This window comes from Cetorhinus maximus, chromosome 15 (genome assembly GCF_964194155.1).
Source record: "Cetorhinus maximus chromosome 15, sCetMax3.hap1.1, whole genome shotgun sequence".
NCBI classification, from domain to species: Eukaryota; Metazoa; Chordata; class Chondrichthyes; order Lamniformes; family Cetorhinidae; genus Cetorhinus; species Cetorhinus maximus.
This window is the reverse complement of record NC_135893.1, coordinates 85,623,425-85,640,928: the sequence shown is the minus strand read 5'-3', so window position 1 is coordinate 85,640,928 and position 17,504 is coordinate 85,623,425. Positions and strand designations below refer to the sequence as shown.

The following is a 17,504-nucleotide window of genomic DNA, read 5'->3' as shown; positions in this document are numbered from 1 at the left end:
AGAGTAGGCATGGGCATGATCGACTAAATGGCCACCTTCTATGCATTGGTAAAGGCTTGTATGAGCGCAGTGATACGTACTCACCTTCAAGTCTCTATGCATAACACCCTTGGAGTGTATGAAACGCACTCCCTCAAGCAGCTGACGGAATACGTGATTGGTGCAGTCCGGCTCCACCAAACTAAACGGACCTGAATGATATCAAAAAGGTAAAAATGGAATTTTACAATTTTTTTTTAAAATGAAGAAGTATTTTGTCTGAAATGAGAGGAATAGAACAAAGCAATTTAAATACTTAATAAGATAGTGAAGGATGATAAAGAATTAAACAACTCACAAGGAAGTGATGGGCCCTCTCCTGGTCTGGTATTCCTGTCCAAAATCCAATCTTGAAGGGACCTCTCACACAACTGCATTTGTATATGCAGCATGAGGTGGAAATGGATCTAAGAAATAAGAGTCAGACTTGTCATTTCTCTAATGTCCTCCACAACCTCTAGACATCTCAAAGCATTCTATGGACAATGAAGTAATTTTTGAAGTCTGGAAATAAACATGGCAGGCAATTTGCACACAGCAAGCTCCCACAAACAGCTATGTTATAATGACCAGATAATCTGCTTTAGTAATGTTGAATAAATGTTGGCAGGACACTGGGGAGAGTTCTCCTCCTGCTCTTCTTCAAAATAGTGCCATGGGATCATTTATATCCATCCGAGAGGTAAGGCAGGACTTTGCTTTTAACGTCTCATCTGAGAGATGGCACTTCCAACACTGCTGCACTCCCTCAGTACTTCACTGGGAATGTCAGCCTAGGTTTCTGTGCTCAAGATATACAGTAGACATAACAGGTTAAATTTTAAACACATCTTCTGCTGATTGCAAGGCATATTCACGGACAAGGGGAGTGAAGTTCAAGAACAATGGGATCCTTCAAATTTACTTGATTTTAACTCGCCTTTTGTTGATTATACTTTTGAGTGTTATACATATACACATATACATATACATGATAAGACAGTGCAACAGGAGCTTTACTCCTGTTGTATGGGGAAAGCTTTCTTACCTCCAGCACTAACATTCCTTATATTGAATTTCAAAAAATAAATCTTAAGCAGCGAATGGATATGCTTGCTGGAAATCATTCCCAAGGTATGCCGCTTCCTCACCTTGGACTCAGGGTGTACATCTGTGAATGACGAGCCATCCTCTGGACTTGAGCTATTGTTAGAGTAGGCAGAAGAACCTGAACTCTCCTCTATGGCACTGGTTACTCTTTGCTTATGCCTCTCAAGGCCTTCTGCCTCAGTTTCCATTGCTTCAACAAGTGGGTCCAATTTGTTCCTCACTACATGGGGCATTTGTGGCTCAAAGCTTGGATTTTTCAAAGAAAAGAGCGAAGGGTGCACCTGGAGATTTTTCGCTCCCGGGATTAAGGCTGGTGATTGACATCTGCCATTATTTAGATGGCTTGCTCCATAGTCTCCATTGTGGAAGAAGATTTGATTGTCATTTCCCTTTGATATGTTCTTGTACATCTCTTCCTCAACCAGTTTGCTGCTTGACAATGTCGCTCTTGAAACAGAAACAGTGTCCGCAAAAATGATACTTGAGCCACTAGGTTCAATGTTCTGGACAGAAGAGTGTCTGTAAGGATACAATTTTGATACCTTAGCTCCACAAGTTTTAAGTTATCAAATGAATAAAACTAATCTTAACTACAAAAAAAATTATACAACTGCTTCCAAAGGCAATGAAATGTTTTTGGGCCATAAATCCTCTAGGCTGAAGTTCTGGGTTGTCACCGCCTGCTCCAATAGTGCTCACCTACCTCTCACATTTCCTACATTAGGACAGTGACTACACTTCAAAACTACTTCTTTGGCTGTAAAGTACTTTGGGAGATCCTGCTACAGCGTTAGCCATGGTTCAGTGGGTGGCACTCTCTCTCCTCCAAGATAGGAGTTTGCAGGTTCAAGTCCAACTCCTGAGACTGGAGCACAATACCTAGGCTGACAGCCCAGTGGAGTATTGAAGGAGTGCTTCACTGTCGGAGGTGACGTCTTTTGGATGAGACATTAAATCGAGCCCCTGTCTGCCCTCTCAGGTGGACATAAAAGGTCCTCTGGCAGTATTCAAAGAATAGCAGGGGAGTTCTCCCTGGTGTCCTGGCCAGTATTTATCCCTCATCCAATATCACAAGAACAGATTATCTGGTCATTATCACATTGCTGTTTGTGGGAGCTTGCTGTGTGCAAATTGGCTGCTGTGTTTTCTACCTTACAACAGTGACTTCAAAAATAGTTCATTGGTTGTAAAGTGCTTTGGAACCCCAAGGTTGTGAAAGACACTATATAAACGCAAGTTATTTCTCATGACAACACAGATTAGCATTGGGGTTTCAATCTGTGAAAGCCAGCAGCCCTCAGGTGATCTTTATATGTGCTATGGACTTGAGCAGATCATCTAGGCTGACATGCCCAGTGCACAAATGAGGGAGTACTGCACTGTTGGAAATGCTATCTTTCAGTTGAGACATTAAATCATCCAAAACGATGGACGAGCAAAATCCCAAGGCATAAATCTGGAGAGGAGCAGGGAGTTTTCCTGGTGTTCCTGGTTAATATTTCATGTTCTACCAATTTATTGGAGTTCTTTGAAAGAGTCACATGTGCTGTGGATAAAGGGGAACTGGATGTACTGTACTTAGATTTTCAGAAAGCATTTGATAAAATGCCAAATCAAATCAAAGAATAAAAGCTCATGGTGTAGGGGGTAACATATTGGCATGGATAGAAGATTGGCTAGCTAACAGGAAATAGTAGGCATAAATGAGTCTTTTTCTGATTGGCTGGATGTAATGAGTGTTGTGCCATAGGGATTAGTGCTGGAGCCTCAACTTTTTATAATTTATATAAACGACTTGGATGAAAGGACTGAAGGTATGGTTGCTAACTTTGCTGATGGCACAGAGATAGATAGGGAAGTAAGTTGTGAAGTAAACATAAGGAGGCTACAAAGAGACATAGATAGGTTAAGTGAGTGGGCAAAGATCTGGCAAATGGAGTATAACGTGGGCAAATGTGAGATTGTCCATTTTGGCAGGAAGAATAAAAAAAGCAGCATATTATCTAAATGATGAGAGATTGCAGAGCTCTGAGATGCAGAGGGATCTGGGTGTCCTAGTACATGAATTGCAAAAGATTAGTAAGCAGATACAGCAAGTAATTAGGAAAGCTAATAGAATGTTATTGTTTATTACAAGGGGAATTGAATACAAGCGTAGGAAGGTTATGTTTCAGTTATACAGGACACTGGTGAGATCACATCTGCAGTACCATGTACAGTATTGGTCTCCTTTTTTTAGGAAAGATGTAAATGCATTTGAAGTAGTTCAGAGAAGGTTTACTAGATTAATACCAGGAATGGGCGGGTCGTCTTGTGAGGATAGGTTAGACAGGCTAGGCTTGTATCAACTGGAGTTTAGAAGAGGAGGAGGCGACTTGATTGAAACCTTTAAGATCCTGAGGGGTCTTGACAGGGTGGATGTGGAGAGGATGTTTCCTCTTGTAGGAGAATCTAGAACTAGGGGTCACTATTTAAAAATAAGGGGTCACCCATTTAAGACAGAGGAGAATTTTTTTCTCTCAGAGGGTAGTGAGTCTTTGGAACTCCCTTCCTCAAAAGGCAGTGGAAGCAGAGTCTTTAAATACTTTTAAGACAGAGATAGATGGACTCTTGATAAACAAGAGGATGAAAGGTTATCAGGGGTAGGTGAGAGGATACAATCAGATCAGCATGACCTTATTGAATGGCCGGGCAGGCTCGAGGAGCTGAGTGGCCTACTCCTGCTCCTATTTTGTATGTTCATATGTAACTTCACCATAAGCAGCCTACCTGGTCATTCACTGCGGTGTGCAGATTGGATGCTTTATTTGTCTGCATAAGAGTAACTACACTTCAACAGAAACCCATTGGATGTAAAGTGCTTTGGGATGTCCTGGGGATGTAACAAGGTACTATAAGAATGCAAGATCTTTTGTTTTTAAACACGAGTCCAAATGGTGCTGACCATCTAGATATTCAACTGAGAAAGAAGAAAGAAAGACTTGCATTTCTATAGCATCTTTCATGATCACCAGATGTCCAAAGCATTTTGCAGCCAATACATTACTTTTTTCCAAGTGTAGTCACTATTACCATGTAGAACAGAAGCCATTTGTGCACAGCAAGCTCCCAATGTGTTAGTGATCAGATAATCAATTTTTAGGATATTGGTTTAGGGTTAAGTATTGGCCAGGGCACCAGGGGAAGAGAACTCTCCTGTTCTTCTTCAAAATAGTGCCATAGGATCTTTTGTGTCCACTTGAGAGGGCAGGAAGGGTCTCAGTTTCATCCAAAATAGGATTGTAGCCAAATCCAATTCTGTCCACACTTGCCATCTATCCATCTGCATTATCCAGCTGTGGAAACTGATCAGGAGCAGAAACTGTGGTTAATTTTCTCCCACCACCAGGTCATTGAATTGAATTGATTATTATTCATGGACACAATTTCAAAATTTGTGGATGATACGAAACTTGGAAGTATTGTGAACCACGAGGATAGTGTACAACTTCAAAATGACATAGACAGGTTGGTGGAATGGGTGGACAAGAGGCAGATGAAATTTAATGCAGAGAAGGTGTGAAGTGAGTAATTTTGGTAGGAAGAACGCAGAGAGACAATATAACAAAGGGTACAATTCTGAAGCGGGTACGGATGCAGAGGGACCTGAGTGTATATGTGCATGAGTAATTGAAGGTGGGAGCACAGGTTGAGAGAATAGTTAATAAAGCATACAACATTCTGGGCTTTATCAATAGGGGCATAGAGTACAAAAGCATAGAGGCTATGTTAAATCTGTATAAAAGACTGATTCGGGCTCAACCAGAGCATTGCATCCAATTCTGGGCACCACACTTTAGGAAGGATATGAAAGCATTAGCGAAGGTGCAGAAAAGATTCACGAGAACGGTTTCAGGCATGAGGAACTTCAATTACGTCAATAGATTGGACAAGCTGGGAATGTTCTCCTTGGAGAAGAGAAGGTTGAGAGGAGATAGAGGTATTCAAAATAATGAGGCGCCTGGACAGAGTAGTTAGGGATAAACTGTTCCCACTGGTGGAAGGATTGAGACTGAGAAGGCACAGAATTAAGGTAATTGGCAAAAGAAGCATTGGTTGCATGAGGAAAAACTTCTTCACGTAGCAAGTGGTTAGGATCTGGAATACACTGCCTGAGCATGTGGTACAGGCAGGGTCAATTGAAACTTTCAAAAGGGAATTGTATTATTATCTGAAAGAAAAAAATTGCAGGGCTATGGGGAAAAGGCAGGGAAGTGGCACTACGTGAATTCCTCCCTCAGAGATCCAGCGCAGATATGATGGGCCAAATGGCCTCCTGTTCTGTTACCATTCTATGATTCATTCTATTCTATGAATCATACTGCAGCAAAGGAAGCTATTCAGCCCATCGTGCCACTACCAGCTCTTTGAAAGAGCTATCCAATTACTCCCATTCCTCTGCGCTTTCCCCATGGCCCTGCAATTTTATTTTCCTTTTCAAGTATTTATCCAATTCCCTTTGGAAAATCGCTATTAAATCTGCTTGCACCACCCTGTCAGGCAGCGCATTCCAGATCATCACAACTTGGTCATTAAATAAAACTCATCTTCACCCTGGCTTTTTCACTAATCATCTTACAACCGTCTTCTTTGGTTGCCAATCCTCCTGGCAGTGAAAATAGTTTCTCCTTTCCCACTCTATCAAAACCCCTCTAATTTGAACATGTCGATTCAATGTCCCCTCAACCTTCTCTGCTTTAACGAGAACAATCCTGGCTTCTCCTGTCTCACCACAATGTATTTTTTCCCTTCCTCAGTATCTTTGCAACTAATTTAAGAGAAATGCTTACCTACACTCTTCCTGATCAGAGGGACCCGTTAATGCACATAAATTGCTGAGAAGCATTTGGTTATCTAAATGACATAAACAGAGGAAAAATGTATTGGTTAAGATGTATTAATGAAAGACGCACATGTCAATTTGTATTGATTTTTGTAGAGATTTGAGGTTTAAGTATACTTTTCTGAGGTAGTGGCTGTACATGCTCCATCCAAGCAGTGTGATAGCCAACAATGTGCGGATGCTGCAGGCCAGCTAAAACTTTAACCTCTCTCAGGACCTTAAATAAAAAACAGAAAAGACTCCAATTACACATCAAAACCCAGAATTCTCACAAATGATCAGCCAACAGTTAACTTAACTGGATGGCAGAACAGTCTTGAGGAGCTGAATAGATTGTACCCCTCTGAACAAAGTGCTAACCTTCATGGAGTTACTGTTCCATGGGTACCAGAATTCAGTGCCCAAACTGACGCAGGTTCACAATGGATGAACCACAGCTACATCCTGTCCTTACCAAAGGTTGACACACCTTTAGTTTTCAGTATGACACACTGCATAGAGATCATGAATAAGGTGATTTCCCCCACCACCTGTACCTAAGCCCAGAGGCACTGAGGGCAGTTTTAAAACCCCCAGTACCTTTCCAATTGAAGCCACTATAACGGCACAAACTAAGATCATGCTAGGGCCCTTACAGCTTATTTACACACCTGTATACAGCACAGGAGGCTGCCATTTGGCCCATTGTGTCTGTACCTGCTCATTCATAGGCCATCAGAGCTAATCACACTGCCCCACTTGCTCGTGCAGCCCCGCCCCACCCACCACCCTGCAGCCCTGTGCCTTCCTTTTCTTCAAATATTTATCCAATTCTTTGTTAATGGACTCTGACTAAACTATTCTCTGGGGCAATACATTCCCTGTTCCAACAACCAGTGTACAAAGAAATGTCTTTAACCTCTCTCCTCACTCTCAAGTGATCATTTTAAATTGATGCATGATGCACTTACCTATAAAGCCATTACGAAGCTAATGGATAATTTATTGTTCAACGTTCTCAGACATAGGATCCTATAATTAAGTGATCATAGGGGGAAAATGCTCAGTTATCACTGTTTGCCATTATTTCTGGCTTTGCCTACCCACAGTGCAGTTCAACAGCAACAACTTGCATTTATATAGCACCTTTAACATCGTAAAACGTCCCAAGGAGTGTTATCAAACAAAATTTGACACACAAGGAGATATTAGCAAAAGCATGGTGAAGAAATAGGTTTTAAGGAGGGTCTTAAAGGAGGGGCGTGCAGGGGAAGAGACAGGCAGAGAGGTTTGGGGAAGAAATTCCAAAGTTTGGGGCTTATGCAGCTGAAGGCATGGCTGCCAAGTGTGGAGTGAAAGAAATTATGGTTGTGCAGGAGACCAGAAAGGAGCAGCACAGATATCTGGACAGAGAGTTACAGGGCTGGAGGAGGTTGGAGATAGGGAGTTCTACACTCGTCAACAAATAGGTTGCAAACTTAAACATATAACTGACAACTTGCTACATAAATATCAGCACCATCCCCATTAACTAAATACCTTCATGCAGTCATATTTTGTAATCTTCTTCATGAGAATCTTCTTTATGGCGTACAGCTGGCGATCCAATTTATTCCTGACCTGGAATAAATAGAAATACAAGGGTAGAAATTCTTTTTGGTGAAGTTGAATGCATGCTATTCATGTTTACGCTTTCATTATAAAGGCATTGTGCCATCAATGTACAACTAGAAGAGTGTAAATATTTACTGGCACAGTCTTAAAATTAGAGGCAGGCTTTTCAAGGGTGATGTCAGGAAGCACTTCCACACACAAAGGGTAGTGGAAATCTGGAACACTTTCCCCTCTGCCTCCGCGAAAAAAATGTTGAAGCTGGGGGTCAATTGAAAATTTCAACTTAGTTTAATAGTTTTTTGTTAGGCAACTGGTTTTACAGGCTAAGGGACCAAGGCGGGTAAACGGAGTTAAGATACAGAACAGCTATGATCTAACTGAACAGCAGAACAGGTTTGACGGACTGAATGGCCTTTTTTCTGTTTTGATGTATGAGGTTTCAAACTTTTTTCCCCTTGTCATCTCCCACTGAAAAAAGAGACAGTGCCATGCAGGAGATGTTCTGTACCTTCAGGCTTATGTCAGCTCATGGGAGCTTTAATATGCTTGTGGGTGAAGGGAAGGATAGTTCCATGAATTACTTTTTCTGATTTACAAACGTACAACTTTTACTTAGACCAGAATTAGAATCTAGAATCAGAATGAAAGATTTTGCCACAAACCTTATAGACTTCTCCGTAACTACCTTTTCCCAGTATTTCGGTCTCTTCAAATTCATTGCGATAGCGAGATGTCTGTCTCTGGAACAGGGTTTCCTTTGCTCTGAGCACAGAGCAAAAAGCAACACTTCAGTTTACAATATTCTAGTTAATACATTCTAAATAATTAGTCTACAGTAATGTTGCGCAACCACATTTTTAAAAAAAATCAAGCTTGTGAAGTGGGTGTCACAGGCAAGGCCAGAATTTATTGTCCATCCCTGAGTTAGCTTCAATACAACTGAGTGACTTGCTAGGCAACATCAAAGGGCAGTTAAGACTCCACCACATTGGTGTGTGACTGGACTCTCAAATATGGGCCCAGGCTGGGTAAGGCCGACAGGTTTCCTTCCCTATTAGGACCTTAGTGAAACAGTTGGACGTTTAATCGACAATCCGAAAGCTTCATGGTCAGTTTTACTGACACCAGTGTTTTATTTCCAGAGTTTAAAACATAACTGAATTCGGATTCTTAAACTACCTGTGGTGGGACCTGAACTCTCACCTCTGCATTATTAGCCCAGTAACATAACCACTGCACTCCCGTACCCACCGCATTCATCACATACCTGTAGGACATAGGGGCAGGTATATCTCCATTGGTAGCATGTCCCTAAAAAACAGAAAGGCAATGTGAATTAGAACATACAGACATATGAACCAGAAGCAGGAGTAAGCCACTCGACCGCTCAAGCCTGTACCGCCAATCAATAAGATCATGACTGATCTGATTTTAACCTCAACTTCAATTATTACCTATCCCCAATAAGCTTTCACCCCCCTCATTCACTGCAATCCACGCAGACTTTGTTCAATGCAATCCAAACAGCTCAACTCTCAACAACTATGCCAACATTACCCTCAGCTGGAGGCTTCTCAGTGAAAATCTTTCCATCTCTTTGCTAGGTTTTCCCAATTTCCCACTGTCTCTCCCTCCTAAATATGACAACAGATCCTTAACAGGATGACATGCTGGTTCAAGACTGTGGCCCAACACAATACCTGCTCCAAAAAAAAAGTGCATATGGGGCTAATATTTGCTAGACTGAACCAATTATGCTACTGCTTGTACATAGTGGCAAGGGGAACGGAACCCCAGGAGATTTCTGCAGGCCAAGCTTCCACTCACATGGTAGATGCACCATGAGGTGCTACGCTCAGGCATTTGGATCCAGGAAGTTTCAATCCACATCCTAATCTGAATCAGCTACAGTTGGCTTCACAGCCAATTTCTGAACTTTTATTGTTGGCAATTACTAGAGCCAATTTGTGCACAACAAGATCCCACACACAAGTTGAATGACCAGTTAATCTGGTTCAAGTCCCACTCCAGAGACTGAACTACATGATTTAGGCTGACACTCTCAGCAGAGTACTGGGGGAATGCTGCTCCGTCAGAGATGCCATGTTTAAGGTGAGATGTAAACCAAGGCCCTGTCTGCCCCCTCAACTGGACATAACAGGACCTATGCCACTACTTTGAACAGAGGTGTTATCCCTGGTATCCTGGAACATAGGAACATTGGGCTCAGGAGCACGAGTAGGCCATTCAGTCCTTCAAGCCTGCTCCACCATTCAATAAGATCATGGCTGATCTGGTTGTGGTCTCAATTCTACTTTCCTATCTGCCCCCCAATAACCCTTGACACCCTTGCCTAACAAAAATCTGTAACTCAGCCTTGAATAAATACAATGATCCAGCCTCCACTGCTTTCAGGGGTAGAGAACTCCACATAAGAACATAAGAAATAGCAACAGGAGTAGGCCATTCAGCCCCTCAAGCCTGCTCCACCATTCAATAAGATCATGGCTGATCTTCTTGGTTTCAATTTAAACATTCCCATCTAACCCCGATAACCTTTGATTCCCTTGCCTAACAAGAATCTATCTACCTCTGCCTTAAAAATATTCACTGACCCCGCCCCCACCACCTTCTGAGACAGCGAATTCCAAAGTCACACAACCCTCAGAAAAAATTTCCTTCACCTCTGTCCTAAAAGGGCGACCCTTCATTTTAAAACAGTGCCCCCTAGTTCTGGACTCACCCACAAGAGGAAACATCCTTTCGACGTCCACCTTGTCAAGACCGTTCAGGATCTTGTATATGTCAATCAAATCACACCTCACTCTTTTAAACTCCAGTGAAAATAAGCCCAGTCTATCCAACCTTTCCTCATAAGACAACCCACTCATTCCAGGTGTCAATCTAGTAAACCTCCTTTGAACTGCCTCCAATGCATTTACATCCTTCCTTAAATAAGGAGACCAAAACTGCACACGGTATTCGAGGTGTGGTCTCACCAATGTCCTGTATAACTGAAGCATAACATCCTTACTTTTATGTTCAATCCCTCTCGTAATAAAGGATAGCATTCCATTAGCCTTCTTAATTACTTGTTGTACCTGCACATTAACTTTTTGTGACTCGTACTAGAACACCTAGATCCTTCTGCACCTCAATTACGCAGCCGTTCTCCATTTAAGTAATACTCTTCTTTTTTGTTCTTCCTGCCAAAGTGAAGAACTTCACATTTTCCCACATTAAACTCCATTTGCCAGATCTCTGCCTGCTCACTCAACCTATATCCATCTGCAACCTCCTCATGTCCTCTTCACAACATACTTTCCTACCTATCTTTGTGTCATCTGCATACTAACATACTAACGACCCCCTGACAGAAAATAAAATCTCCTGATCTCAGCCTTAAAAGGGAGACTTTGGGTGGAATAATATGGGGGGGATGGTGGAGGCAGACAGTACACACACACCCCGCTCCCCACCAGAACCACGTTGGCCTGGAGCTCCAAGGCCTTGGGGTCCTCTCTTCTCCAGGAATCCCAACAAAGGCCACTGATGCCTTGCTGGCATTGTTGGGACAATCTGATTGGCCAGCAGCTCCAGAGGGAGGGACTTCCACCACACCTCCATGCCAACCCACCGCAGCCATAAAGCACTGTGGGGCTGATAAACCAGGGCCGAGTGGGACTTCTGCTCCTCATCGGGGTGGAAGTCCCTCCTCTGGAGCTGCTGGCCAATCAGATTGTCCGAACAGCGCCAGGAAGGCCAGTGACCGCTGCCGGGACTCCTGGAGAAGAAAGGACCCCAAGGCCTTGGATCCCTGGAGCAAGTAAGACCGAGTCTTGGGCTGGGAAGGTTTGGGTAAGTTAGGGAGAGGGACAAGGGTTGGGGGTGGGTTTAAGGGAGGGAGCAGGTAGGAAGGAAGTGGGGGGGGTTCAACCTGAGGGGGGGGGCGGGGGGGGGCTGTCTCATGATCAGCAAAGGGCAGCCCCCAAAGAGCAACACCCCACTCCGTTCCTTCCCCCCCCACTCCGTTCCCTTCCCGCCCTTTAACTACTTGAGGTGAAAAATTGGGCTTCCTGCTCCTGCCCTGTTGCTCACAGCCAATGTTTTATAGCGTGGGCAGCATAATATCAGGGTCAATTGGCTTGATACAAGTCTAATTGACCCTTAATTGTTCATTTAAATATGGAGCTACCCCCCCCCTTCCCCCCTCCCCTACCCCCCTTCCCCCGCTTCCCCCCTCCCCTACCCTCCTTCCCCCCCCTTCCCCCCCTCCCCTACCCCCCTTCCCCCCCCTTCCCCCCCTCCCTACCCCCCTTCCCCCCCCTCCCCCTCCCCCCCTCCCCTCCCCCTTCCCCCCCCTTCCCCCCCTCCCCCCCCTTCCCCCCCTCCCCCCCTACCCCCCCTTCCCCTCCCCCTACCCCCCTTCCCCCCCTCCCCCCTACCCCCCCTTCCCCCCCTCCCCCCTACCCCCCTTCCCCCCCTCCCCTACCCCCCTTCCCCCCCTCCCCCCCCCTACCCCCCCTTCCCCCCCCTCCCCTACCCCCCTTCCCCCCTCCCCTACCCCCCTTCCCCCCCTCCCCCCCCTACCCCCCTTCCCCCCCTCCCCTACCCCCCTTCCCCCTCCCTCCCCCCCTTCCCCCCCTCCCCCCCTCCCCCCCCTCCCCCCTTCCCCCCCTCCCCCCCTACCCCCTTCCCCCCTTCCCCCCCTCCCCTACCCCCCTTCCCCCCTCCCCTACCCCCCTTCCCCCCCCTCCCCCCCTACCCCCCCTCCCCTACCCCCCTCCCCCCCCTCCCCCACCCCCCTTCCCCCCCTCCCCTACCCCCCTTCCCCCCCTCCCCCCCCTACTCCCCCCTCCCCCCCCTACCCCCCCCTCCCCCCCCTACCCCCCCCTCCCCCCCCTACCCCCCCTCCCCCCCCTACCCCCCCTCCCCTCCCTTCCCCCCCTCCTCCTCCTCCTCCTCCTCCTCCTCATACTATAGAGGTGTGTTCAGGGGTGGCAGGACGGTGGTGGGATGGGAACCCACCCTATTTTATGTGCCCCCGTTCCAAGCATCACACCCACTGGGAACATGTAAAATTCAGCCCCTCATTCTTAACCTGTGTCCTCTAGTTCCAGTCCCCTCAACAAGGGGAAACATTTTCCCAGTATCAACCCTATCAAGTCTCCTCAGGATCTTATGTTTCAATAAGATCACCTCTCATTCTTCTAAACTCCCATGGGTATAGGACCAACCTGTTCCACCTTTCTTCATAGGATAAGCTCACCCCTATCTCAGGAATGAGTTGGGTGAACCTTCTCTGCCTCTAACACAATTATATCTTTTTTCAAATAAGGAGACCAAAACTTATGTTGTATTCCAGATGTGGACCCACCAAGGCTCTGTACAGCTGCAGTAAAACTTCCCTACTTTATATTCCATTCCCCTTGCAATAAATGCCAACATTCTATTTGGCTCTTAATCACTTACCGTACCTACATACTAACTTTTTTGTGATCCTTCAACCAACATCGCTAAACAGATTATCTGGATATTATCACACTGCTGTTTATGGGAGCTTGCTGTATGCAAATTGGCTGCTGTATTTCCTGCATTAAAAACAACAATTCAAAAAGTACTTAGTTGGATGTAAAGCACTTTGCAAGGTCCTGGGGTTTTGGAAGGGACAATAGAAATGTACGGTCTTACGTTCAAAGATTATATAAGCCTCTGAAAAGTAAAACATCAGCTGGCATTGTACTCACCTGTCGAATCAAGCCATTGTTTGCTGCTTGTAGCAGGTTTGTAAAGGCCTGATTGTGCTGCAGCCTCACAGTGCTAAACTCATCACTGAAGGTGATTGGTGAAATCAAGTGCAATCCCGCTAGTTTTTGACACAGCACTGAAAAAGACAGAGACAGACTTGCATTTATATAGCACCTTTCATGACCTCAGGACATCCTAAAATAATTTACGTACTTTTGAAGTGTAGTCATTGTTGTAATGTAAGGAAAGTGGGCAGCCAATTCATGCCCAGCAAGTTCCTGCAAACAGATGTGAAAATGGCCAGATAATCATATTTTATTTAGTGATGCCAATGGAGGGATAAATATTGGCCAGGATACTGGGAATAACTACCCTGCTCTTCTTCGAATAGTGCCATGGAATCTTTTACACCTAGCTGAGAGGACCTCAGTTTAATGTTTCATCCAAAAGACAGCACCTCCAATAGTGTAGCACTCCCTCAGTGCAGCACTGGGAGTATCAGCCAAGGTTTTTGTACTCCCTGGTACGGCACTTGAACTCATGACCTTGTGACTCAGAGGCGAGAGTGCTACCAACTGAGCCAGGCTGACGCAAAGGAAGAGGGTTTGGATGGAAGTATTAACTGAAGAAACAGCTGCACAACAGACAGTCATATTCATTTCCTAACTTAGTATATAATACCAGCAGCAATCAACAACATTACATTACATTTACATTATATAGCAGTTTTAATGTAGTAAAACACCCCAAGATGTTTCACCGGTGTGTTATCAGACAAGACAAACATGACACCTTGCCATGTAAGGGGATTATAGGTCAAATGACCAAAAGGTTGGTCAAAGGGGTTGGCTTTAAGGAGTGATTTAAAGGAGGAGAGAGGGACAGGGAGTTTTGGGAAGGAAATTAGAGCTTATGGCCCAGGCAGCTAAAGGTACAGTTGCCAATGGAGGACAATGAAAATTGAAGATGCAGAAGAGCCCAAAATTCAAGAAGCATAGAGATCTTGAAAAAAAATCTCGGTAGAAAAAAAGATTTACATTTATATAGCACTTTTCATGAATGCCGGATATCTCAAATCACTTCACAACCAATGAGGTAGTTTTTGAAGTGTGATTACTGTTGTAATATAGGAAATGTAGCAGCCAACATGCAGTCAGCAAACTCCTACAAACAGCAATGTGATAATGACCAGGAAATCTAAATTTTGTGATTATAGATTGAGGGATAAGTATTGGCCAGGACACCAGGGATAACTCCCTTGCTCTTCTTCACAATAATGCTGAGATCTTTAATAGCCATCTGAACAAGGAGGTGGGGCCTCGGTTTATAACGTCTCATTCGAAAGATGGCACCTCCAACAATGCAGCAATCCCTCAGTACTGTATTGAAGTGATTTTTATACTCAAGCCCCGGAGTAGGACTTGAACCCAGAACCTTGGTGATTCAGAGGAGTGAGTGTTAACAACTGAACCACGCTAACACACAGTGCTGGAGGAGGTTACAGAGCAAGGCTACGGAGGAATTTGTACACAAGAATCAGAATTTCAAAATAAAGGCATTTTCGGACTGAGAGTGATTGTAGGTCAGCAAGCACAGGGGTGATGGATGAATGGGACTTGGGAGTTAGAATACAAACAGTAGAGTTTTGGATGACCAAGATAAATATCAATTCTGGGTGTAAAAGCTTCTTTCTAAAATAAAATACTTCACTTCTCTGAAATTACATAGAATTTTACTACACAGGAACAGGCCATTTCTCCAAGAGATCTATGGCAGAACTGGAGGAGCACAGATATACTGGAGGGTTGTAGGGCTGGAAGAGGTTACAAAGATTCAAATTACAACACCTGTGGTTTTCGTTTACGAAACAGTTTTCACATTTGCATTACGCTAATTAGCATTAATTCATCTTCCCTGTAGCTTCACTACATTTATTACATCACCCTATGATTCTATCCCTTATGCTAATTCATTGGCAGCACTGTGGGAGCTTAGCTTCTTCAATTTTCTCTTCCTACCACAATCTTCAGGCTCTTTAAAACATCTTCTTCCACCCTGCCCTCTTTTGAGCTCAGGGGCCGCCTTGTTCTTCAGCTAGATTACTCAACAGTCCAACACTTGTTGTGACTTACACTTAAACAGGCTCATGGAGCGTTGAGGATTGCGCTCATAGACAAAGCAGAGATGTTCCAGGAGTGAAACCAACAATAGCTGGTTAGGAATGGCAACTGTAAAATCCATCAGCGTTGGAACTGTTCGGTTACGATCCAAACCACACTCCAGCATCAGGTCGGATTCTGCAATTAAAGGAAAGGGGGAAAATACAATCAAAATAGTATTTTCTTTAAGTTTTCAAAAACTATATACCAGGTTATACAAGAGCTGTATGCAAACTGGCTACCATGGTTCATGATGTTACAACAGTAACTATGCTTTAGAAAAAAGGTACTGGGATATCCTGAGGTCATGAAAGGCGCTACAGAAATGCAAGTTTATTTTTCTAACAGCTCGCACTTGTGAAAGGTACAATTTTCAAGTTGGGGGGTGGTTTGCAGGAGCAGAGACCTGTGGGAAGGTGTTGGTGTGGTGAGGGTCTACCCAAACCTTTGAAGGTGGCAGGGCAAGTTGAGAAGGCTCTTAAAAATCCATTCTGTTTTCAGTGGCAAGAGGGTGGGAAACCAGAGGTCATAAGTTTAAGATAATTAAAGAAGTATCAGAGAAGAGAGATGAGGATTTTTAAAATCAAATTCAGCATAACTTTCAAAAGAGAAACTGGTTATATATTTGAAAAGAAAGCATTTGCAGAGATATGAGGAAAGAGCAGGAAGGTGGGGAGGAGTGAGATGCAGTGGATAACTCATAGAATCACAGTCATTGTACAGATGGAGGCCATTCAGCCCATCCAGTCCTCTGCAAGAGCACTTTAGCTAGTCCCATTCCCCCAACCTTTCCCCATAGCCCTGCAAATTTTTTCCCCTTTAACTGCTTATCCAATTCCCCTTTGAAAGCCACAATTGAATCTGCCTCCACCACACTCTCGGCAATGTACTCCAGATCCTAATCAAAGTTTTTCCTCATTTTGCCTTTGGTACTTTTGCCAATCACCTTAAATTACTGCCCTCTGATTCTCGACCCTTCTACCACCTTCTCTTCTCTAAGGAGAAGAGCTTCTCCAATCAATCCATGTAACTGAAGTCCCTCATCCTGGAACCACTGTCGTGAATCTTCTCTGCAACCTCATTAATGTCTTCAAGTGTGATGCTCAGAATTGGACTCAATATTCTGTTGAGGCTGAATCAGTGTTTTATAACGGTTCACCATAACTTTCGGAGAGCTAACGTAGCACGATGGGCTGAATGGTCTTCTACTACACTCTTATCATTATATGACTGCATTGCACCATTCTGCTAGATGTACGGCCTCAGGGGGCTGCCCAGAGTCATAGGGGAAGGTGAGGTTGGATTTGAGCCTAGATCCAGTATCTGGGCACAGGTTGCATCAGAAACCGGCGCTGGGTCAGCCGGCAACCGGCACTTACCATCGAAAGTAGCTGGGCCTTCCTGCGGGAGGCTGAAGGTCAGCTTGGACCGGGGTTGCTGCAAGTCGTCGCTAGAGCTCCGCGGGGTGGAGACGCCGGAGCCCAAGTCCCGGGAGCGCCCGTTTATACTCGCTTCGCTCTCCATGAAGGCGAGAAAGGCCCGGCAGCACATCCGTGGCAGATTGTGCTAGAACCGGAACTACACTTCAGAGTTACAGCTCCCAGAGAGTTACAACTCCAACAGAGCAATACAGCTGAGAGAGAGGGATAGCGCAGAGAGAGAGAATTACTAGTCAGACACAGAAGAGATGTGGTCAGAGATCTACTGCCATTCAAAAAAACTTGCATTTATATCACAACTTATACACCTTCAGAATATTCCCAAAGCGCTTTATAACCAATGAAGTACTTTTTAAGTGTCACTGTTGTAATTTAGGAATTAAATGCAGCAACCAATTTCTGCACAGCAAGCTTCCACAAACAAAGTTATAATGATCTTCACTGGTACTGGGTCAAAATCCTGGAACTCCCTTCCTAACAGCACTGTGGGTGTATTTATACCACATGGACTGCAGCAGTTCAAGAAGGCAGCTCACCACCACCTTCTCAAGGGCA

General features: G+C 44.6%; 1 protein-coding gene across 2 annotated transcripts in view; it reads right to left on the bottom strand.

Annotated features, from left to right (window-relative positions):
- Nucleotides 1-17,117, bottom strand: part of eif2ak1 (eukaryotic translation initiation factor 2-alpha kinase 1) — a 36,186-nt gene extending 19,069 nt beyond the window's left edge. The window contains exons 1-11 of one of the 2 annotated variants that reach the window (XM_078558859.1): nt 16,890-17,117; nt 15,484-15,648; nt 13,351-13,487; nt 8,871-8,914; nt 8,266-8,365; nt 7,529-7,609; nt 6,128-6,227; nt 5,958-6,021; nt 1,170-1,647; nt 338-446; nt 85-191 (exon numbers count right to left, since the gene is read on the bottom strand). In XM_078558859.1, coding sequence (XP_078414985.1) covers nt 85-191; nt 338-446; nt 1,170-1,647; nt 5,958-6,021; nt 6,128-6,227; nt 7,529-7,609; nt 8,266-8,365; nt 8,871-8,914; nt 13,351-13,487; nt 15,484-15,648; nt 16,890-17,061 — 1,557 coding nt within the window. In that variant the 5' untranslated portion in view covers nt 17,062-17,117. The remainder of the gene's footprint in view (nt 1-84; nt 192-337; nt 447-1,169; nt 1,648-5,957; nt 6,022-6,127; nt 6,228-7,528; nt 7,610-8,265; nt 8,366-8,870; nt 8,915-13,350; nt 13,488-15,483; nt 15,649-16,889) is intronic. The other variant, XM_078558858.1, reaches the window with a different exon arrangement.
- Nucleotides 17,118-17,504: the final 387 nt, after the last annotated feature.